This window comes from Ursus americanus, chromosome 32 (genome assembly GCF_024610735.1).
Source record: "Ursus americanus isolate L20-20 chromosome 32, mUrsAme1.1.p, whole genome shotgun sequence".
Lineage (NCBI taxonomy): Eukaryota > Metazoa > Chordata > Mammalia > Carnivora > Ursidae > Ursus > Ursus americanus.
In genome coordinates this window covers 28,340,947-28,360,315 of record NC_142158.1, presented here as the reverse complement: position 1 = coordinate 28,360,315, position 19,369 = coordinate 28,340,947, and the positions used below count along the sequence as shown (strand labels likewise).

The 19,369-nt window shown below is 41.4% G+C and overlaps 1 protein-coding gene across 1 annotated transcript; it reads left to right on the top strand.

Annotated features, from left to right (window-relative positions):
* Positions 1–867: 867 nt before the first annotated feature.
* On the top strand, positions 868–18,835 carry LOC123794091 (HLA class II histocompatibility antigen, DQ beta 1 chain-like). Its single transcript, XM_087858126.1, has 6 exons — positions 868–1,058; positions 2,553–2,822; positions 4,537–4,818; positions 5,323–5,433; positions 5,932–5,955; positions 6,544–18,835. The coding sequence occupies exons 1-6, from the start codon at positions 1,004–1,006 to the stop codon at positions 6,555–6,557; spliced, it is 756 nt and encodes a 251-aa protein (XP_087714252.1). The 5' UTR covers positions 868–1,003; the 3' UTR covers positions 6,558–18,835.
* The last annotated feature ends 534 nt before the right edge of the window (positions 18,836–19,369 follow it).

Sequence of the window (19,369 nt, the reverse complement as noted above, 5' to 3'; positions counted from 1 at the left end):
AAAGATTCTTGCCTAATGAAGAACCACATGCCCACAGGGCTGGGTGTCACTTTTTTTTTTTTTTAGCTTGTTTTCTTGCTCCACATATTAACTTGATATTCCCAACACATGGCAGCTGAGGAACATTTTACAATATTAAACAAGTCATATTAGTCTTAAGTTTGTATATACGGTGCTCTGGATATAAAATGCATGAAATGTGATCTGCATTTTACAAAGAGGAGCCGGAGGCAATTGAGGTTCAGTAATTTGCTGACCCTCATAAAGCCTGTTCCTGGCAGAACTGCAGCTCAATACCATTTCCTCCTAAGAACTGTGCTCTTCCCACCACAGTTTAAGGCACCTCAGAGTGTCTACGATAATAGAAGTGAACATCTCTGAGACTATAATTTTCTGTTCCCTGAAATATGATCCCACTTTTTTCCTACAAAAATCCCAGGTATACGAATTAAAAATCCCAAATGTCACAAAGATGTCTACTCTTGAGTCTCTTTTCATTCAGTTCCTTAAACCCCTAAGGCATTCAATCTTTAGAATTTCTATAAGTAGGAGAAAATCTTCACCTCAAATGTTCACTAGTGTAATTTGATGAAGACATACTGCCAAGCTGAGAATCTTCATAAAAAATTGGGGTAAGAACCTTCATAAAAAATGTCTGCCCAGAGACAGATGAGGTGTTTCAGCTCCAGTGCTGATTGGCTCATTTCCTAGGGATTCTGAACCTAGGACTGAGAACCTTCATAAAAACTGAGAACCTTCATCAAAAAATGTCTGCCCCGAGACAGATGAGGTATGTCAGCTCCAAGGCTGATTGGTTTCCTTCCGAAGGACTCTCCAATCCTACTGTGGATGGAAGAGTCACAGGTTTTTATTCTCTGAAGTGAGTACTTGAGAGCCACCAGGTAGGAGCTGTGTTGACTACCACTCCTTTTTTCCTTTGTTCCCAGTGACGTCTGGGAAGACGGCTCCGTGGATCCCCAGAGGCCTCTGGACAGCAGCTGTGATGATGATCCTGGTGCTGCTGAGCATCCCAGCGGCTGAGGGCAGAGACTCTCCACGTAAGTGCAGGGCACCTGCTCCCCGAGCCGGAGCTCTGGGGAACAGGCTCTGAAGAACCTTTGGGCTGGAGTGTGGAAGGTTCTGTGATCTCAGAATACAGTCTTTTATCACAGGTTTCCTCTCTTTGGGGTAGACAGCTCTGTTACGTTCTCATTTCCACTTCTAAGGATGAGGACATTCCCCATCCCATGGGCTCAATCCATCCTGGGGATGTTATAATGGGGAGCAGGAAGCGAAGTGTCCATCTGCTACCACTGACGGGACAAAGTGACATTTGGGTTATTTTTGAAAATAAGAATATTTTGAAAATAAGAAAATAAGAATCACAGCAGGGTTTTTCATTTCAGGGTCCCCTAAGACCTTGTCTAGTTTACACCTATGGGATTCTGTGTTGGAGAAATGTAGGGCAGCACTGGTCTCTGTAGTCTTGGTATTTGACAAAAAGGATTGTACATTCCTGATTCTGAGTGGAGTGCGTGTGGACAGAAACTCTTGGTATTTGAGTGAAGCTGACTGAATGCCCAGAGACTTTGAGACTTAAGTTCAAGTTTCACTAGTTTATGGTCAGATAGTAACTTGTGTGGGATTCAGAGACTTGAGTTGATGGTGGACTGAATTTAGGAGAAAGGAGAATGTAGAGAAGAGAAATAGCACATACCTAGAAACCATTTCAGCCACAGGATTCGTATAATATAAATTCTCTCTGGATCTTCCTAACACCCCTATGTGTAGGGATTATGACTTCTGTTTTACAAATTATATGTATGATATGGGTACTCTGTTTAGTAACATACCCAAGCTGGTAAGTGGCAGGATTTAATTGGAATCTATTTTATCTCAATCTCAAGACTGTGTTCTTTCCATGAATAAAATGTTTCTCTCTAGGACTTGGAAGGTGTGTGTTCCTTTTAGCTTTGCAGGAGTGAGCAAATCTCACACTGCAGTTGGGTGGGTGTGACAGAAACTCAGTGTATTAGAAGGAAACTCAGGCATTAGAAGGAAGGCCCTTGCAGGGGACTAAGAGAATATGCTTGTCAGACGAGGTCAAGCTCAATTCTGCACCTCTCTCCTCATTCCCTTGAACTCTTGTGCTTAGTGGACACTTGTCTCTGAGGTTCTCCGGAGTTCTAAAGGAAATGGGATTTCATGCGAGAACATCCTGATCCAAGTACAGGGACGGATGTAAAATCAACCCGACTGCCCTGTTTTACTGAGTCCTAAGCTCAGGCAGGGCTCACAGGTCCCAGGGCTTGTCCCTAGAGAGAGGCTTTCTTCCCTCCCATTCCTGTGTGAAGGCAGTTCTGGAAGCCCTGGGAGGAGGGCAGGCTGGCCTGGGAAAGAGGATTCTCAGGGCCTGAGTGACAGGCATCCAAGGTGGGAGGCCTTTGGGTTCATCAGGCCGCCTGGTAGTGCAGCACAAGGCCTGCCGGGCTGGTGGCTGTGGTTTGGTCTAAGCGGTGGAGATCTGACTGACCCGCGGTGATTCCCCGCAGAGGATTTCGTGCTCCAGTTTAAGTGCGAGTGCTACTTCACCAACGGGACGGAGCGGGTGCGGTACCTGAACAGATACATCTATAACCGGGAGGAGTACGTGCACTACGACGACGACGTGGGGGAGCACCGGGCGGTGACGGAGCTGGGGCGGCCCATCGCTGAGTACTTGAACCAGCAGAAGGACTTCATGGAGCGGAAGCGGGCCGAGGTGGACACGGTGTGCAGACACAACTACCAGATTGAGGACAGGTTCATCCTGCAGCGGCGAGGTGAGCCAGGCCGTTCGCGCCCCGCGGCGCCCCCTTCCGCCTGCGGAGTCTCCGCGCGGGGAGGGGCGGGACCCAGCCGGCTGGCGGCGGCCTCTCGCGCGGGGACCGGGAGGCGGGGCGCGTCGGGCGACGGAGGGGCGGGGACGCGGGGCCGAGCTGGGGGACCGACCCCGCAGACCTCCGCCATTCCCTGCAGAGGCAGTGAGGCTGCGCTTCCTCTGCTGTTTCTGCCACTTCTGAGCCTCCCCGGCCCCCTACTTAACAGTGGTCTCTCCCTCCCCACCTTTCGCTAAGCGGAGCCCAGTGAGCCCCCTGTCCCCTCCCGGGTCCTGCACTGAGAAGTCCTGGCCCCTGCGAAGCTTAGGGGTCTGGGCCTGGTGGGGGGGGGAGGGCACCTTGCACACGTGGTAAATACGTTAGGGTCGTGGCATGCCAAATTTCACTTTTTGGTTTGAGATTGTGATTCATCTTAATTGTTTCTTAAACGGCTGTCACTGGCCCTGGACTTCTTTGAGGCGAGGAACTGCCTTATTCTTGTCTGCCTAGTACCTGACAGGGCGACTGGCACTTAGTGTGAGTGCAATCCTCTGTGGAATTAATGAATAAATGTATTCGGCTGCCCGTCCACTTAGGCTCAAGAGAAAATAGAAGGCTAAATAAACCTTAAAGTCTGACTGTAGCAGTCTTTATTATTTTGCTTAATGCTTTAATGTAAACCTTGTGACTTGGGTCTTAAGTTACAGTTTGTGAATGCAAAGTCTAAGAAAGAAGTGTTTATTAAAATTTAAACAATATTTGAATGGTGTTTAAGGCAGAATTTTAAGTTCTTAGAAAATCTCATTAAATGTCAAATTAGAAAGAGCTGAAGTTTTAGAGTCAATAAATTGATGCTATTAAATTTTTGAATAAAAACTGTTTCAGGTTTCCTTTGGCCTGAACCCTGCCTATCCTCCGTCCCTCAGCATCCCCTCCTCCAGGCATCACCATACACTTCAGGGGTAGACATTCTGCAAGTTACTTGCACCTATTTCTTTTTATTTTTTTTTAAAGATTTTATTTATTTATTTGACAGAGATAGAGACAGCCAGCGAGAGAGGGAACACAAGCAGGGGGAGTGGGAGAGGAAGAAGCATGCACATAGCGGAGGAACCTGATGTGGGGCTCGATCCTACAACACCGGGATCACGCCCTTAGCCGAAAGCAGACGCTTAACCGCTGTGCCACCCAGGCGCCCCACTTGCAACTATTTCTAGACAATAAGCACCTATTTCTAGACAAATACCTTATCACACACCATCTGTATTATGCCATTTAATTTCACAACTAACTACCTTGGGTGTTAGGGATTAGCAACCATGTTATATGTCAATAGGTGTGGAAGGAAAGAAGTCCTGATTTATTAATTTTATTTTTAAAAATGTTATGAAAAGTGTCCTGTGTAATACAGCAATCTACAATTTAAAAATGCTTCATTTTGTCAGTTAGTATCGACAGAATAACATTCATAGAATGATTACTGTTATTTCATCAGAATGAAAAGTAAGCGGACTCATGTGTTTCTTTAAACTAATAAAGTGGCCAAGCTCAGATCCTAATCCAAGACTTGGAATCCAGGGATCTTTCCACCCTGGTACCAAGAGAGGACTCTTGTACGGGGAGACTTGCCGTGTAGTCTCACATCTCAGTGTCTTTTCTTGTCTGTTACTCCCCTCAGTGGAACCTACAGTGACCATCACCCCATCTAGGACGGAGGTTCTGAACCACCACAATCTGCTGGTCTGCTCAGTGACAGATTTCTACCCAGGCCAGATCAAAGTTCGGTGGTTTCGAAATGACCAGGAAGAGACAGCTGGTGTCGTGTCCACTCCACTTATTAGGAATGGGGACTGGACCTTCCAGATCCTGGTGATGCTGGAAATGACTCCCCAGCGAGGAGATGTCTACACCTGCCATGTGGAGCATCCCAGCCTCCAGAGCCCCATCACGGTGGAGTGGCGTAAGGGCCAGTCTGTTTCCTTTCACTGTGGGCCGCACAAGACAGAGCTTCGTCCCGCCCGTCCCATTCTATTCCTCATCCTTGATGGTGCGGCTGAGTTGGCTATCCCAGGAGATGAGAGCCTCTTGTCCCATGGCAGGGGCAACAGAAGACTCTTGATCTCACTGTCTTTCTAGATACTAGGGAGATTGTTCTCCACACCTGGCCCCACAACCCAGCCCTGCAGCTCTGAAGCATTTACTCCTCTGGCTGGTGACTGGGGTCTTGGAGTCTGAGGTTATGGGTGTGTCTGGAGGAGTGGGTTTCAGGTTCCCCCTCTCTCTCACATACCCACCCTGTGCAAGGATCTCTTAGTGGGTCCTTCCCTCCCCCAGGGGTGCTCAGAAGGAAGCACTAGTTTCCCCTGGCACCTGTACCTCCTTTGCCTCAGACTGGACTTCACACTCCCCAAAGGGACCCTGTGGGTTGTGGGGACAACGCTGACACTCAGGCTCTGCTCCCCAGGGGCACAGTCTGAATCTGCCCGGAGCAAGATGCTGAGTGGCATCGGAGGCTTTGTGCTGGGGCTGATCTTCCTTGGGCTGGGCCTTATCATCCGTCACAGGAGCCAGAAAGGTAAGGCACTCTGGGGAAATGGGGAAGAAGGGCTCTGCCTGAGGCCCTCTGCTCGGGGGGTGGGGGTGGGGGGTGGAGGCGCTGACCTCTAGATGTAGCGCTTTCCTTCTGACCCTGAAAGTTAGGAGGCTGGACTGGTGGTGGGAGGACATGAAACAACCTAGGGGGAGGCTTTGGAATCTGATGTTACTGGTTGAAAAGGAGCCTTATCACAGAGGTAACAGGTGGAGTATGTTCTAGGGCTTTCTTACAGTTCATCATTGTCTCACTGGCTCCTTTCTGAAAGATTTCAGAGGGTCAGAGCATCTGCTTCCCTTCCTTCTAGGGACCGCGTCATTCATTTTGGGGGATTTTAGCTTAGGGCAGTTAAGCTCTTGTGGTTGATGGGTAGGGAGAAAGTAAAATTCCAATTAAGTTGTTTATCTCACCTCCCTTTGGGGTGAGTGTGAGACTGGCTATTTGTGTAATGAGACCTTTTTCTCTCACTTCTTTTTGCAGGACCTCGTGGGTCTCCCCCAACAGGTACTTTTTCTGCTCTGATTCAGTGGGGGTTTGGGCACAGGTGAGAGAGGGAAGATCATGAGGTGAGTGCACTGGGCACAATGGTCTCAGTTCAGGGCCTAGTCCCTGCTACAGAGGACAAGAGTTAGGGGAGACGTTTGCCCAGTTTCTGTAGCAGATCCAGAGTTGCTCTCCAGCACCAAGCCATAACTTTGGTGGTATCTTTCTGTGAAACTTGGAGCCAGAGCCACATCTTGGGTGCTAGACACCAGGATGATGCCCACGTTGTGTTACGTATTGGTAGCTACTGCCTGTGTGAATTTAGAAATGAAAGGCTACTAGTGGTGCGAAAAGGTGAGTTATCATTACACTTATTAAAACCTTAATATCCCCCTAAAGGGTCACAGCTGCTCCATTGGCTGGCACATATCTGTGTGCAGCTGGAGTGCCATGTTCCCTTGAGTTGATTTCACCTTTACAGAGATATTGGGGGAGGTGATGACAATATGTCCTAGACCTCAGCTTTCTCTGATGCCGCAGTGGCCCTGAGAGGAGGGGAGAGAGCACGTCCCTCAGGGTCCCCTGGGCTGATCACTCTCTTTTCGACAGGGCTCCTGCGCTGACGCCTGAGGATACCTGGGATTCTGTCTCCTGTAATGCCTGCCTCTCCTTGTCCAGAATTCCCAGCTGCCTGACCACCTGTCCCCCACATAGATCAGAGTCCTACAGTGCCTCTGGTGCAGTCGCCCGGTCACCCCCTGTGACCCCTGCCCCAAGGATGTGGCTGTGATGCTGCTTCTGCACTGGCCTCGGAGCCTCTGCCTGTGCGCTCCCTGCCAGCAGCATGTACTCCAGCCCCAAGGGCTTTTCTGTCTCCATTCTTCCTCCTCCGATTGTGCAAGAGGAGCTCATTGAAGCCTTTTAGCTGAATGTAGAGATTTTACATGATTTTGAGTTCGCTGTATCCTGTGTTTTCTTAACTGGGTAGAGGCAGGAAACCAGAGCAGAATGAAAGGACATACTGCTCCTTGAAGGGAGACTAGAGGCATCCGGGGTGCCAGGTGACAAGCAGGCAGAGAAGATAGAAAATCAATTCAATAGTCACATCCTTCATGGGTATTTAGCATTGTTCAGTGCAATGGCCTAAGGGTGTGCCGGCCCCTCTTTAGGGTTGGTGAGTATAGTGTGTGTAAGCTGATAGTGGAATTATCCAGGTACAGATATAGTGGGCGCTGGTGCCACAGAGAACCACAGTGATGTTTCAAATATGTCTTGGCAAATCACATTGATCAAGGTCCATTTTTATTTTGAAAAAGTATAACTAGCAATAAAAGTACTGTTTGTGGTTTCACATGACAGAAACCCAACTCAAGGTTATTTTGTTGCTGTTACAAGGAGGTTTGGGGTCAAGTTGATTTCAGAAGTGACGAGATCTAGACATTCGGTGAGATCTTCATCTCTCTCTTCTGTTTCCATTTTATCTCTGTGTGTGCACCTTGCTTTCTGTGTGTCTCTCCTTGTCCCTTATATTTCTTTCGGTGTGTCTCTCTGCATCTTTTTATTATATTTTATTTCTTTATTGTTGTAGGATAGTTGACATACAATGTTATGTTAGTATCTGGTGTAGAACACAGTGATTTGACAATTCTGCACGTTACTCAATGCTACCACGATAGGTGTAGTCACCATCTGTCACCTTATTATCGACTATATTGGCCTTTTCTCTCCATGACTTACTTCTTTTATAACTGGAATTTTGTACCTCTGAATCCTCTTCACCTATTTTGCCTATCCTCCCATCCATCTCTCCTGTGGCAATCCCTAGTTTGTCTTCTGTATTTACAAGTCTGATTCTGTTTTTTTGTTTCTTTGTTCATTCGTTTTGTTCTATAGATTCCACATATAAGTGAAATGATACAGTATTTGTTTTTCTTTGATTTATTTCACTTAATCTAATACTGTCAGGATCCACCCATGTTGTTGCAGATGGTAAGATCTAATACTCTTATGGTAGAGTCATATTGCATTATATATGTATATATATATATATATGCCTCACCTTCTTTATCCATTCATCTATCAATGGACACACGGGCTGCTTTCATATCTTGACTATCGTGAATAATGCTGCAGTCAACATAGGGGTGTCTCTGCATCTTTTTATGTCTGTCTCTGCATCTCTGTCCCTGTTGTGTCTCTCACTCTTTCACCGCCTCTCTGCTTGTCTCTCTTTCTGTTTCTATCTGTACTGTTGTCATTATTTATCTGGATCCTTTATCTCTGTTTCTTTTTGCCTCTCTCTCCACTGTCTGCATCTCTCTTTCTCATTGTCTCTCATCTTATCTCATCTTTGTTTCTGTGTGTGCATGTGTCTGTCTGTTTCCATTGTGTGATTCTACAGTATCTACCAAAGTTTGAACAATTTCAGGAAAGATTCTGATTGGCCAAGCCTGAGTGACATGCACACCTCTCAAAAACATCCTCATGCGCATGGGGTGCAGAGAGCTATCCTTGCATCCACCTCTTTTATTAGGGAGAGGGATTGGACCTTCCAGATGTTGGTGATGCTGCAGATGATGCCCCAGTGGAAATATGTCCATACCTGCCGTGTGGAGCACCCTCCAGAGCCCATCACAGTGGAGTGGCACAAGGGGCAGTTTGTTCTTATATCATGGACCCCAGGGGATAAGCGGCAGAGTTCCCTCTGCTTCTAGAGTCCCTTTTTGGGGTACCAGCTCACAACCGTCCCACCCCTTGTCTCCTGCACATTCTCCTAATGGCATTGCTGAGCTAGGATTCTCAGAGGATAGGGTTCCCCTTGTCCGTGAACATAGTGAATTGTTGATTCCTGATAGCATTCTCTTCCCAGGTGGTAAGGAGGTCACTATACACTGTGGCTCCTTTGATGTGGGCCCAGCATGAATGGTGGTCTCCATCTCAGTCTCCAGGTTTTGTTATTAAGACATGTGGCTGGGAACTTTTCTCTGAGGTTATGAAGGGTGATGCCAATGAGTAGCAGGCATCTCTCCTCCCTGCTCTCCCACTTGCTTAATGGGTCTGAGTAACCAATGGCAGGTCCTTCTCTCTGCGGGACAAGGTCAGAACGGAGAATGAGGCTTCCTTGATGCCTTTGTCTTTCATAGTCCAGGCTGTGATGCAGGTCATCAGACATTGGCACTATGAAGTGTGGACAAATACTGACATTCAGGATTTTGCTCCCAAGGTCATTGTCTGAATCTGCCTTGAACAAGATGCTCAGTGGTCAGAGGTTTTGTACTGGTTTTGTCATCTTCCTCAGCATGGGCATTGTCATTCCTTATGGGAGTCAAGAGGGAGTGACACTCTTGGGGAAATGGGAAGGAATTGTGCTAGGTGTCCAGGGAGCCCTTCTTCTCTGTATGTAACCATTTGTTTTTGACCCTGCAAAGTCAAGAAGTAGGTCTAGAGATTAAACCAGATTCAGAGTTTAGGGAAACATTGAGCTCTGATTTTTCTAGTTGAAACATAAGCCCTATTGTGGTGGTAAGTGGTAGAGTGTATTTTAGGACATTCTTACAGGTCAGCATTGTCATCCTGGTCCCATGCAAGAAGGTTCCTTCTTTTTGTTTTTTTTTTTTAAGGTTTTATTTTTAAGTAATCTCTATACCCAATGTGGGGCTCAAACTCATAACTCTGTAATCACGTGTTGCATGCTCCACCAAGGAAGCCAGCCAGGTATCCTTTTAATGAGAGGATCAGAGTCTTCTTCCTTCTGTCCAGTGAGTGTTTCATAGAAACAACTATTCTTTGCTCCCACATTTCACTGGGGAACATAATCTTTAATTGATAATTTAATCAAAATAAGAACAGCCTTTACAAACAAGTTTGCTAATAAAAAGAGCTGAGTCTTATTAGGTTTATTCCTTGGAGGAAAAAATGTATGGGTGTCCTAGAATAACCTACTGGTTGTGAGTATGCGGTCTTACTTTCAATCAAATGGCAGTATTCCTTCTTATTCATGGCTGAATTCCATTGTAAATATATACCACATCTTCTTTATCAATTCATCTGTGGATATACTTAGAATATTTTCATATCTTAGCTATTGTGGTAAGATATGAACAATGCTGCAAAAGATATGGGAGTGCCGATATTACTTTGATATCCAGTTTTCATTTCCTTTTAATATACACCCAGAAGTGAGATTGCGGGATGATACAGTAGTTCTATTTTTAATTTTTCAAGGAACCTCTGTACTGCTTTCTATAGTGGCTATACCATACCAATTTACATTCCTTCCAAGAGTGCACAAGGTTTCCTTTTCTCCACATCCTTACCAGAACTTATCTCTTGTCTTTCTGATAACAATCATTCTAATAGGTGTGAGCTGGTATTTAATTGTACTTTTGATTTGCATTTCCCTGATGATTACCTAAGTTGAATATCTTTATACGTACTGCTGGCAATTTGTATGTCTTCTTTGGAAAAATATCTATTCAGTTCCTCTGCCCATTTTTAAATTGTGGTCTTCAAAGCTACATTTATTTTGTTTTAAATTTTAACTCAGTATGGTTAACATACAGTATTATATAGTTTCACGTGGGTAATACATTGATTTAACAATTCTGTACATTACTCAGTGCCCATCATGGTTAAGTGTAGTCTTAATCCCCAACGCTGATTTCACCCAACTGCCCACCCCCCCTTCCCTCTGGTAACTTTCTGTTTATTCTCTATGGTTAAGGGCCTGTTTTTTGGTTTCCTCTTTTTTCTTTGTTCATTTTGTTTCTTAAATTCCACATATGAATGGAATCGTATGGTATTTGTCTTTCTCTGACCAACTTGTTTCACTTAGCATAAACTCTTTAGCTCTGTCCACATTGTTGCAAATGGCAAGATTTCATTTTTTTTATGACTGAGTGATGTTCCATTGTGTATATATACCACATATTCTTTATTCATTCATCAATCAATGGACATTTGTGCCTTTCTATAATTTGGCTATTGTTGATAATGTTGCTATGAACATTGGGGTGCATGTATCCCTCCAAATTAGTATTTTTGTATTCTTTGGGTACTTCGTAGTGCAATTGCTGGATTGTAGGGTAATTCCATTTTTAACTTCTTTAGGAAACTTCATGCTGTTTTCTAGAGTGGCTGTACCAGTTTGCATTCCCACCAACAGTATAAGAGCGTTCCTCTTTCTCTGTATCCTCAACACCTGCTGTTTCTTGTGTTGTTAATTTATTGCTGTGGCCGATATTAAAGAGGTTGCTGCCTATGTTTCGTCTAGGATTTTAATGGTTTATTTTCTCACATTTAGATCCTTAATCCATCCTGAATTTACTTTGTGTGTGGTGTAAGAAAATGATCCAATTTCATCCTTTTGCATGTTGCTGTCCAATTTTCTAACATTTGTTGAAGATACTGTCTTTTTCCCATTGGATATTCTTTCCTGCTTTGTCAAAGATTAATTGACCATACAGTTGTGGGTTCATTTCTGGGTTTTCTATTCTGTTCCATTGATCTATGTGTCTGTTTTTGTGCCAATACCATACTGTTTTTATCACTACAGCTTTATAATATACCTTGAAGTCCAGATCTGTGATGCCCCCAGCTTTGCTCTTCTTTTTCAAGGTTGCTTTGGCCATTCAGGGTCTTTTGTGGTTCCACTCAAATTATAGGACTGTTTGTTTTAGCTCTGTGAAAAAAATGCTGTTGGTATTTTGATAGGGACTTCAATAATTGTGTAGATTGCTTTGGGAAATATAGACTTTTTAACAATATTTCCTTTTCCAATCCATGAGCGTGGAATGTCTTTCCATTTGTGCCATCTTCAATTTCTTTCATCAGTGTCTTATAGTTTTCAGAGTAAAGGTCTTTCAACTCTTCAGTTAGGTTTATTCCTAGGCACCTTATTTTGGCTGTAATTGCAAATGGGATTGATTCCTTGATTTCTTTTTCTGCTGCTTTATTACTGGTGTAAGGAAATGCAACAGATTTCTCTACATTGATTTTGTGTCCTGCTACTTTACTGAATTCGTGTATTAGTTCTAGCAGTTTATTTGTGGAGTCTTTTGTGTTTTCTATATAGAGTATCATGTCATCTGCAAATAGTGAGAGTTTGACTTCTTCCTAGTCAATTTAGATGGCTTTCTGTGCCTGACTGCCATAGCTAGGATTTCCAGTACTATGTTAAATAACAGTTCTGAGAGTAGACATTCCTGTCTTCTTCCTGACCAGAGAGGATCAGCTTTCAGTTTTTCCCCATTGAAGATGATATTAGGAATGGTTTTTTCATATATGGCCTTTATGATGTTGAGATATGATCCCTCTAATCCTACTTTGTTGAGGATTTTTATCATGAATGGATGTTGTACTTCATTAAATGCTTTTTCAGCATCTTTTGCGAGGATCATATGGTTCTTATCCTTTCTTTCATTAACGTGGTGTATCACATTGTTTGACTTGTGGGTAGTGAACCACCTTTGCAGCCCAGGAATAAATCTCACTTGATCATGATTGAAATGATTCTTTTAATGTACTGTTGGATTTGGTGTGCTAGTATTTTATGGGGGATTTTTGCATCCACGTTCATCAGGGATTTTGGCCTGTAGTTCTCTTTTTTAGTGGAGTTTTTCTCTGGTTTTGGTATCAGGGTTATGCTGGCTTCATAGAATGAATTTGCAAGTGTTCCTTCCATTTGTATTTTTCGGAATAGTTTGAGAAGAATAGGTATTAACTCTCCTTTAAATGTCTGGTAGAATTCTCCTGGGAAGCCATCTGGCTTTGGACTTCTGTTTTTTGGGAGATTTTTGATTACTGATTAAATTCTTTGCTGGTTATAGGTCTGTTTAAGCTCTCTATTTTTTCCTGTTTCAGTTTTGGTAGTTAATATGTTTCTAGGAACTTATCCATTTCTTCCAGGTTCAATTTGTTGTCATATAGTTTTTCACAGTATTCTCCTATAATTGTTTGTATTTCTGTGGTTTTGGTTATTTCTGATCTCTTATTTGTGATTTGGGTCCCTTCTCTTTTCTTTTTTGATAACTCTGGCTAAGGGTTTATCAATTTTACAGATTTTTCCAAAGAACCACCTCCTGGTTTCCTTGATCTGTTCTATTTTATTTTATTTTATTTTATTTTATTTTAGTTTAGTTTAGTTTAGTTTAGTTTAGTTTCGGTATCACTTATTCCTGCTCTAATCTTTATTATTTACTTTCTTCTGCTTTGGGCTTTAGGCTTTATGTGCTGTTCTTTTTCCTTTAGGTGTGGCTGCTATAGATATAAGGTTAGGTTGTTTATTTGACATTTTTCTTGCTTCTTAAGGTAGGCCTTTATTATCATATACTTCCCTCTTAGATCCACTTTGCCACATCCCAAAGGTTTTAGATGATTGTGTTTTTATTTTCATTTGTTTCCACGTATTTGTTATTTCTTCTTTGGCTTCCTGGTTGACCCATTCATTGTTTAGTAGCATGCTGTTTAACCTCCATGAATTTTTGGCCTTTTCAAATTTTTTCTTGTGGTTAACTTCCAGTTTCATAGCATTGAGGTCAGAAAATATGCATGATACTATCTCAGCATTTTTGTACTTGTTGAGGCCTGAATTGTGACCTAGTATGTGATCTGTTCTGGAGAATGTCCCATGTGCCCTTGAAGAGAATGTGTATTCTGCTGCTTTAGGATGGAGTGTTCTGAATATATATCTTAAGTCCATCTGGTCCAGTGTGTCACTCTAAGCTATTGTCTCTTATTGATTTTCTGCTTGGATGATCTGTCCATTGATGAATGTCCCCTACTATTATTGTATTATTATCAGTTAGTTCCTTTATGTTTATTATTTTTTTTATATATTTGGATTCTCCCCTGTTGGGGGCATAAATATTTACAATTTGTAGATCTTCTTGTTGGATTTCCCCCTTTATTATGATATAGTGTCCTTCTTCATCTCTTGTTACAGTCTTTGGACTAAAATCTAGTTAGTCCGCTGTAAGTATTACTACTCTGGGTTTCTTTTGACATTCATTTGCATGATAAGTGTTTCTGTATTCCTCTCACTTTCAATCTGCAGTTGTGTTTAGGTCTAAAAGTAGTCTCTTGTAGGCAGCATATAGATAGGTTTTGTTTTTTTAATCCATTCTGACACCTTACATCTTTTGATTACAGCATTTAGTCCATTCACATTCAGAGTAACTATTGATAGATATGTATTTATTGCCATTTTATTACTTGTTTTGTCATTGTTTCTGTAGATTTTCTCTGATCCTTGCTTGTCTTTGTCACTTTTGGTCTTTCCTTTCCACTCAGAAAGCTCCCTTTCATATCTCTTTCAGGGCTGGTTTAGTGGTCACAAACTCCTGTAGTATTTGTTTGGGGAACTCTTTATCTCTTTTCTATTCTGAACAACAGCCTTGCTGAATAGAATATTCTTGGCTGCATATTTTTCCCATTCAGCACGTTGACTATATCATGCCACTCTCTTGTGGCTTGCTAAATTTCTGTTGAGAGATCTGTAGCTAGCCTTATAGTGAGTTACGAACTTCTCTTGTCTTGCTGGTTTTAAGATTTTTTTATTGCTATATTTTGCAAATTTAATTACAATATGTCTTGGTGTTGAGCTGCTTTTGTTGAGTTTGATGGGAGCTCTCTGTGCTTCCTGGATCTAAATGTCTGTTTTCTTCCTCAGATTAGGGAAGTTTTCAGCTATTATTTACTCAAATAAATTTTCTGCCCCCTCTTCTCTCTCTCCTTCTTCTGGGACCCCTGTAATAGGAGTGTTATTGCATTTATGGAATCATGAATTTCCCTAAGTTCCCTGTCTGTTCTTGTGTTCCATAATCCTTCTTTCTCTCTTTTGTTCAGCTTCATTATATTCTATTGATTTGTGTTCTATATCTCTTATTCATTCCTCTTCTTCTTCCAGCCTTGTGTTCATTGCATCCATCCTGTTTCCAATCTCGGTTACTGCATTTTTCATTTCTGACTCTTTTTTAACTCTTTTATCTCTGTGGTTAGGGCCTCCCTGAAGTCTTCCATTCTTTTCTCAAGTCCAGCGAGTATCCTTATGATTGTTGCTTTAAATTCTCCGTCAGGCATATTACGTATATTGTTTCACTTAGATCTCTGGCCATGACCTTATCTTGCCCTTCCATTTGGGATAAAGTACTCCATCTTGGCACTTTGTCTAAGCCTCTGCCTTCTTTTCTATCTTAGAATAGTCCACTATATTTCCTGCTCCTGAGAGTAATGGCTTTATGAAGAGGCCATATAGTGTTCAGGGCCTGGCACTTCAGGGAGTGTCTCTGGTGTGTGATGTGTATATTCTGTTGTTGTGTTTTGGATGCTCTATCCTTCAGGTCAGTCATCTGCAGAGGTTCTCCTTGCCTGCAGGTGGCAGGTCCACATGAGAAGGTGGACAGGGTGTGAGGTATTATCAAGGTTTGTATATGTCTGATGTGGAAGAATCCTGATGCTGAGGTCTGGTTGAAGTGGGTGTGCCCATAGGAGAATGTGGAGGTGGGGCACACTGTTAGCAAGTTAGGTAACAAGTATTGGTGCTACTCTGGTTCCTACAGGTGTCTGTGTGTCTGGGGTGGAGGGCAAGAGATAGAAATGGTACCCACTAGCTCTTTTGTTCTTGAAGAAGTCTCCCAAAGATCCCTGCCACTCCAACACATGCTCTGAGATTAGTAAACAAAACTCCCTCCTGTATACCCCAGGTGGTTTTCAAACTGCTGCTTGCATGCTGTATCTTCACAGGGTTGTGTGCTGTATTGTCTCTTTAAGGGCAAGGACCCAGTTTCCTATTGCCCTCTGGCTCCCCAGGAGCCAAGTCTGCTGCTTTTTAAAGTTCTAGGTGTTAAGCCCTACTGAATATAAGAACTGAGAATTGTGTCATTCTGGTTTTAAAAGTCAAATGTTATGGGGATTTGTCTTCCCTGTGTGGGTTCCACATGCCTGGAGTGCGTGGTGGGAAGTTCTGTTTCTCCCCCTTCTTGGAGCCCACAGCATCCCTCCTCCTGTGGACCAGCCCTGTGGGTCCATTTAGCTCCCAACAGCATCTCTGCCCTTCCTTGCTTCTTGGATGTGGCCTCTTCTATTCATTTTGCTGTGGAGAGTCTTTTCTGCCAGACTTCAGGTGGTTTTCTGGGTTATTTACAGTGACGTGGATGTTATCTAGTTGTATCCATGGGATGAGGTGAGCTTAGGATCCTCCTACTCTGTCCTCTTCCCTGGAAGTCCTCCTCTGCCTGTTTTTAAATCAGTTTGTTTTCTTTGTTCGTGATTTGTATGAGCACCTTTATATCAACCCCTTGTCAGATAGATGGTTTACAAATATTTCTCACATTCCATAGTTTGTCCTTGCATTTGGCTGATTGTTTGGCTGTGCAGAAGTTTTAAAATTTTATGTAGTCCCACTTCTTTATTTTTGCTTTTGTTGCTTGTGCTTTTGGTTTTATATCCAAAATATTGTTGTCAAGACATTTTTTTCAGAGTTAAAACAGTCATTCCTTTATCTTGAGGTTTAATTGACAGATAGCATTATATTATTTTCAGGTGTACAACATGATTTAATATTTGTATATTTTGTGAAATGATCACTACAATAATACTAGTTAACATCTGTCACCATACAAAATTAATTCAAATATAATCAACATACAATATTATATGAGTTTCAGGTGTACAACCTAGTAATTCAATATTTATATGCATATGATATGATCAGTGTAATAAATCTAGTTACCACGTCACCACACGAAGAATACAGTATTACTGTCTATAATGGCCTGTGCTGTACATTACATCCTCATGATTTATTTGTTTTATAACTGGAAGTTTATTCCTCTTGACGCTTTTACCCATTTTGGCCACCACCCAACCCCTCTCTCCTCTGGCAACAGTCAGTCTGTTCTCTGTATCTAGGAGTCTGGTTTTATTTTTTCATTTGTTTTGTTTTTTAAATTTCACATATAAGTGAAAATGTATGCTATTTGTCTTTCTCCCTCTGACTTATTTTGTTTAGTGTAATGCATTTAAGGTCTATCGATGTTGTCACAAATGGCACAATTTCGTGCTTTCTTACGGCTGAGTAGTATTCCATTGTGTGATGTGTATATGTGTGTGTGCGTATAACATTTACTCTATCCCTTCATCACCAGGGGACACTTAAATTTTTCCATGTCTTGGCAATGGTAAATAAACTTGCAATGGATATGAAGGTGCAGATATCTCAATTTTTTGAGGAACCCCCATATTATAGAGTTGAACCAATTTACATTCCCACCAACAGTGTATAAGGGTTCCCTTTTCTCCATATTCTTGCCAACACTTGTTATTTCTTATTTTCTTGATGATAGCCATTCTGACAGTTGTGAGGTGATATCTCGTTGTGGTTTTAATTTGCGTTTCTCTAATGATTAAGGATGTTGAACACTTTTTCATGTACCAGTTGGACATCTGAATGCCTTTCTTTGAAAATGTTACTTAGATCACTAAAATGTTTATTAGGTCCATTTGGTCTAACATATAGTTCAAGTCCATTATTTCTATTTTATTTGGATTATTATTAGTTTTTTGCTTTACATATTATACAATGTCTATTTCATCTCAGATATTTATTCAAGCCTCCTCTAACTTACACCAAATAACATAGTCTTATGTTACCTTGTTCTTTTCCTTTATGAATTCTTAGAGTTTATAATTATACACTAGTGGAATTATTTTATATATGTATATTTCTTCCCACTGGAATGTAAATTCTGTGAAGACAATGAATGTATCTACTTTTACATTATTTTAATACATTCAGAACATAGTATGGTATATACCACAACACTGGTATTCAAAGACCATTTTTATTTTTGCATTATTAATTAAATTAGTGTATATGTTAGCAAATTTGGGGCTTAGGTCAGCCAATAATATAGTGAACATTACTTTGCTTTCCTTTGCTATTATTGCTTGTGACATACATATTCTTTAGTGTTATATTTTTGGGAGGTCTATGGTCTGGAGGAGGATTTGGATACTCCCATTTTCCTAATTGGGAAAAAATGAGGGAAACCTTAAAAACCAACATAATTTCAAAAGAAAGCTTCTTCTGTATCTTTTTTTCTTTGTCTTTCCTGGAATACTTTTGAAAATTATTTTCTTATGGAAAATTTCAACTATATGTTTCAACTATATGTAGTAGTAGAGACAATAGTGCCATGTGTCAACAGTCTGTCTTTAATAATTATTAATTCATGGATAATTTTGTAAACCCACCCACTTACTCTTACACATATACTGGATTATTTTCAAGGTATCTTACATGTCATGTCATGTTCTTGATGAATATTTTATTATGAAAATCTAAAATATAATGACTTTTTAGAAACTTAACATTGCCATTACCACCCCTAAAATCAGGAAAAAAAAAATTCTTAATACAGCCAGTGTTCAAATTTGTGATTGTCTCAAAAGAATTTTTTTAACAGTTGTTTTGTTTGAATATGCATCCAAACAAAGCCTAACATTTGGTTGATACGTGTTCAGTTCTTTTTTTTTAATATGAAGTTTCTCTGTTCTCTATTTTTCTTGCAAATTATTTGCTGAAAAAATGTGGTTTTCTAATTATGTATCTTTTAAATAGTATGATACTAATAATAAATATTAATAAAGTCATACTTTATGTAAGAAGTCAGAAATAATTCAAATAACTCAAATAATTTTTTTTAAGAATCACATTTAATTTAATATCATGAGGACTTATACCTAACTTTGTTTACGGTAATGTCATGTGGTGATCCACTTTTAACTTTTAGCTGATAAAATGAAATAATTGCTCTTTTCTTAAGAAACAATTTGAATTCTATTTTAAAATTATATGAAGACCTTATGAATGAATCCCCTTAATAAAACGCAGCTTCCATTATATTTGTTTTCCTCAGTATTTCATTGGGAAGGAGTCTGAGTAGGTCAGCATTTATATTTTCCTGGAACACTGGTCGTGGGATTCAATAACACACACATGCACACACGTGCACACACACACATGTGCAAACACACACACACCATGTCTAAATTCCTGGGTTCTCACCTTGTGAGTCATTTAAATTCATATAACATTTATTTGAAAGCCTATTGCCAAAAACTCTTCCTGAGGACATGTGTGCATTTTCAGGTGATCTACTTTGTTTGCACTAAAATTTTTATTTCATACATTTGATATCTTAATTGCTGACCTTTTCTGTTTTATTTTTTTTAAACATTATTTATTTATTTCTCAAACTGAGAGAGAGCACACAGGCAAGGGGAGTGACAGGCAGAAGGAGAAGCAGGCTCCTCACTGAGCAAGGAGCTAAATGTGAGACTCCATCCCAGGACCCTGGGATCACGACCAGAGCCAAAGGCAGACGTTTAACTGACTGAACCACCCAGGCGTCCCGCGGGTTGTTGTTGTTGTTTT

Coding starts and splice junctions, on each gene's coding strand:
- LOC123794091 (XM_087858126.1), top strand. CDS start 1,004: ATGATGATCCTGGTGCTGCTGAGCATCCCAGCGGCTGAGGGCAGAGAC. Junction 2,823..4,536: donor GTTCATCCTGCAGCGGCGAG/GTGAGCCAGGCC, acceptor TACTCCCCTCAG/TGGAACCTACAGTGACCATC. Junction 5,434..5,931: donor CCGTCACAGGAGCCAGAAAG/GTAAGGCACTCT, acceptor TTCTTTTTGCAG/GACCTCGTGGGTCTCCCCCA.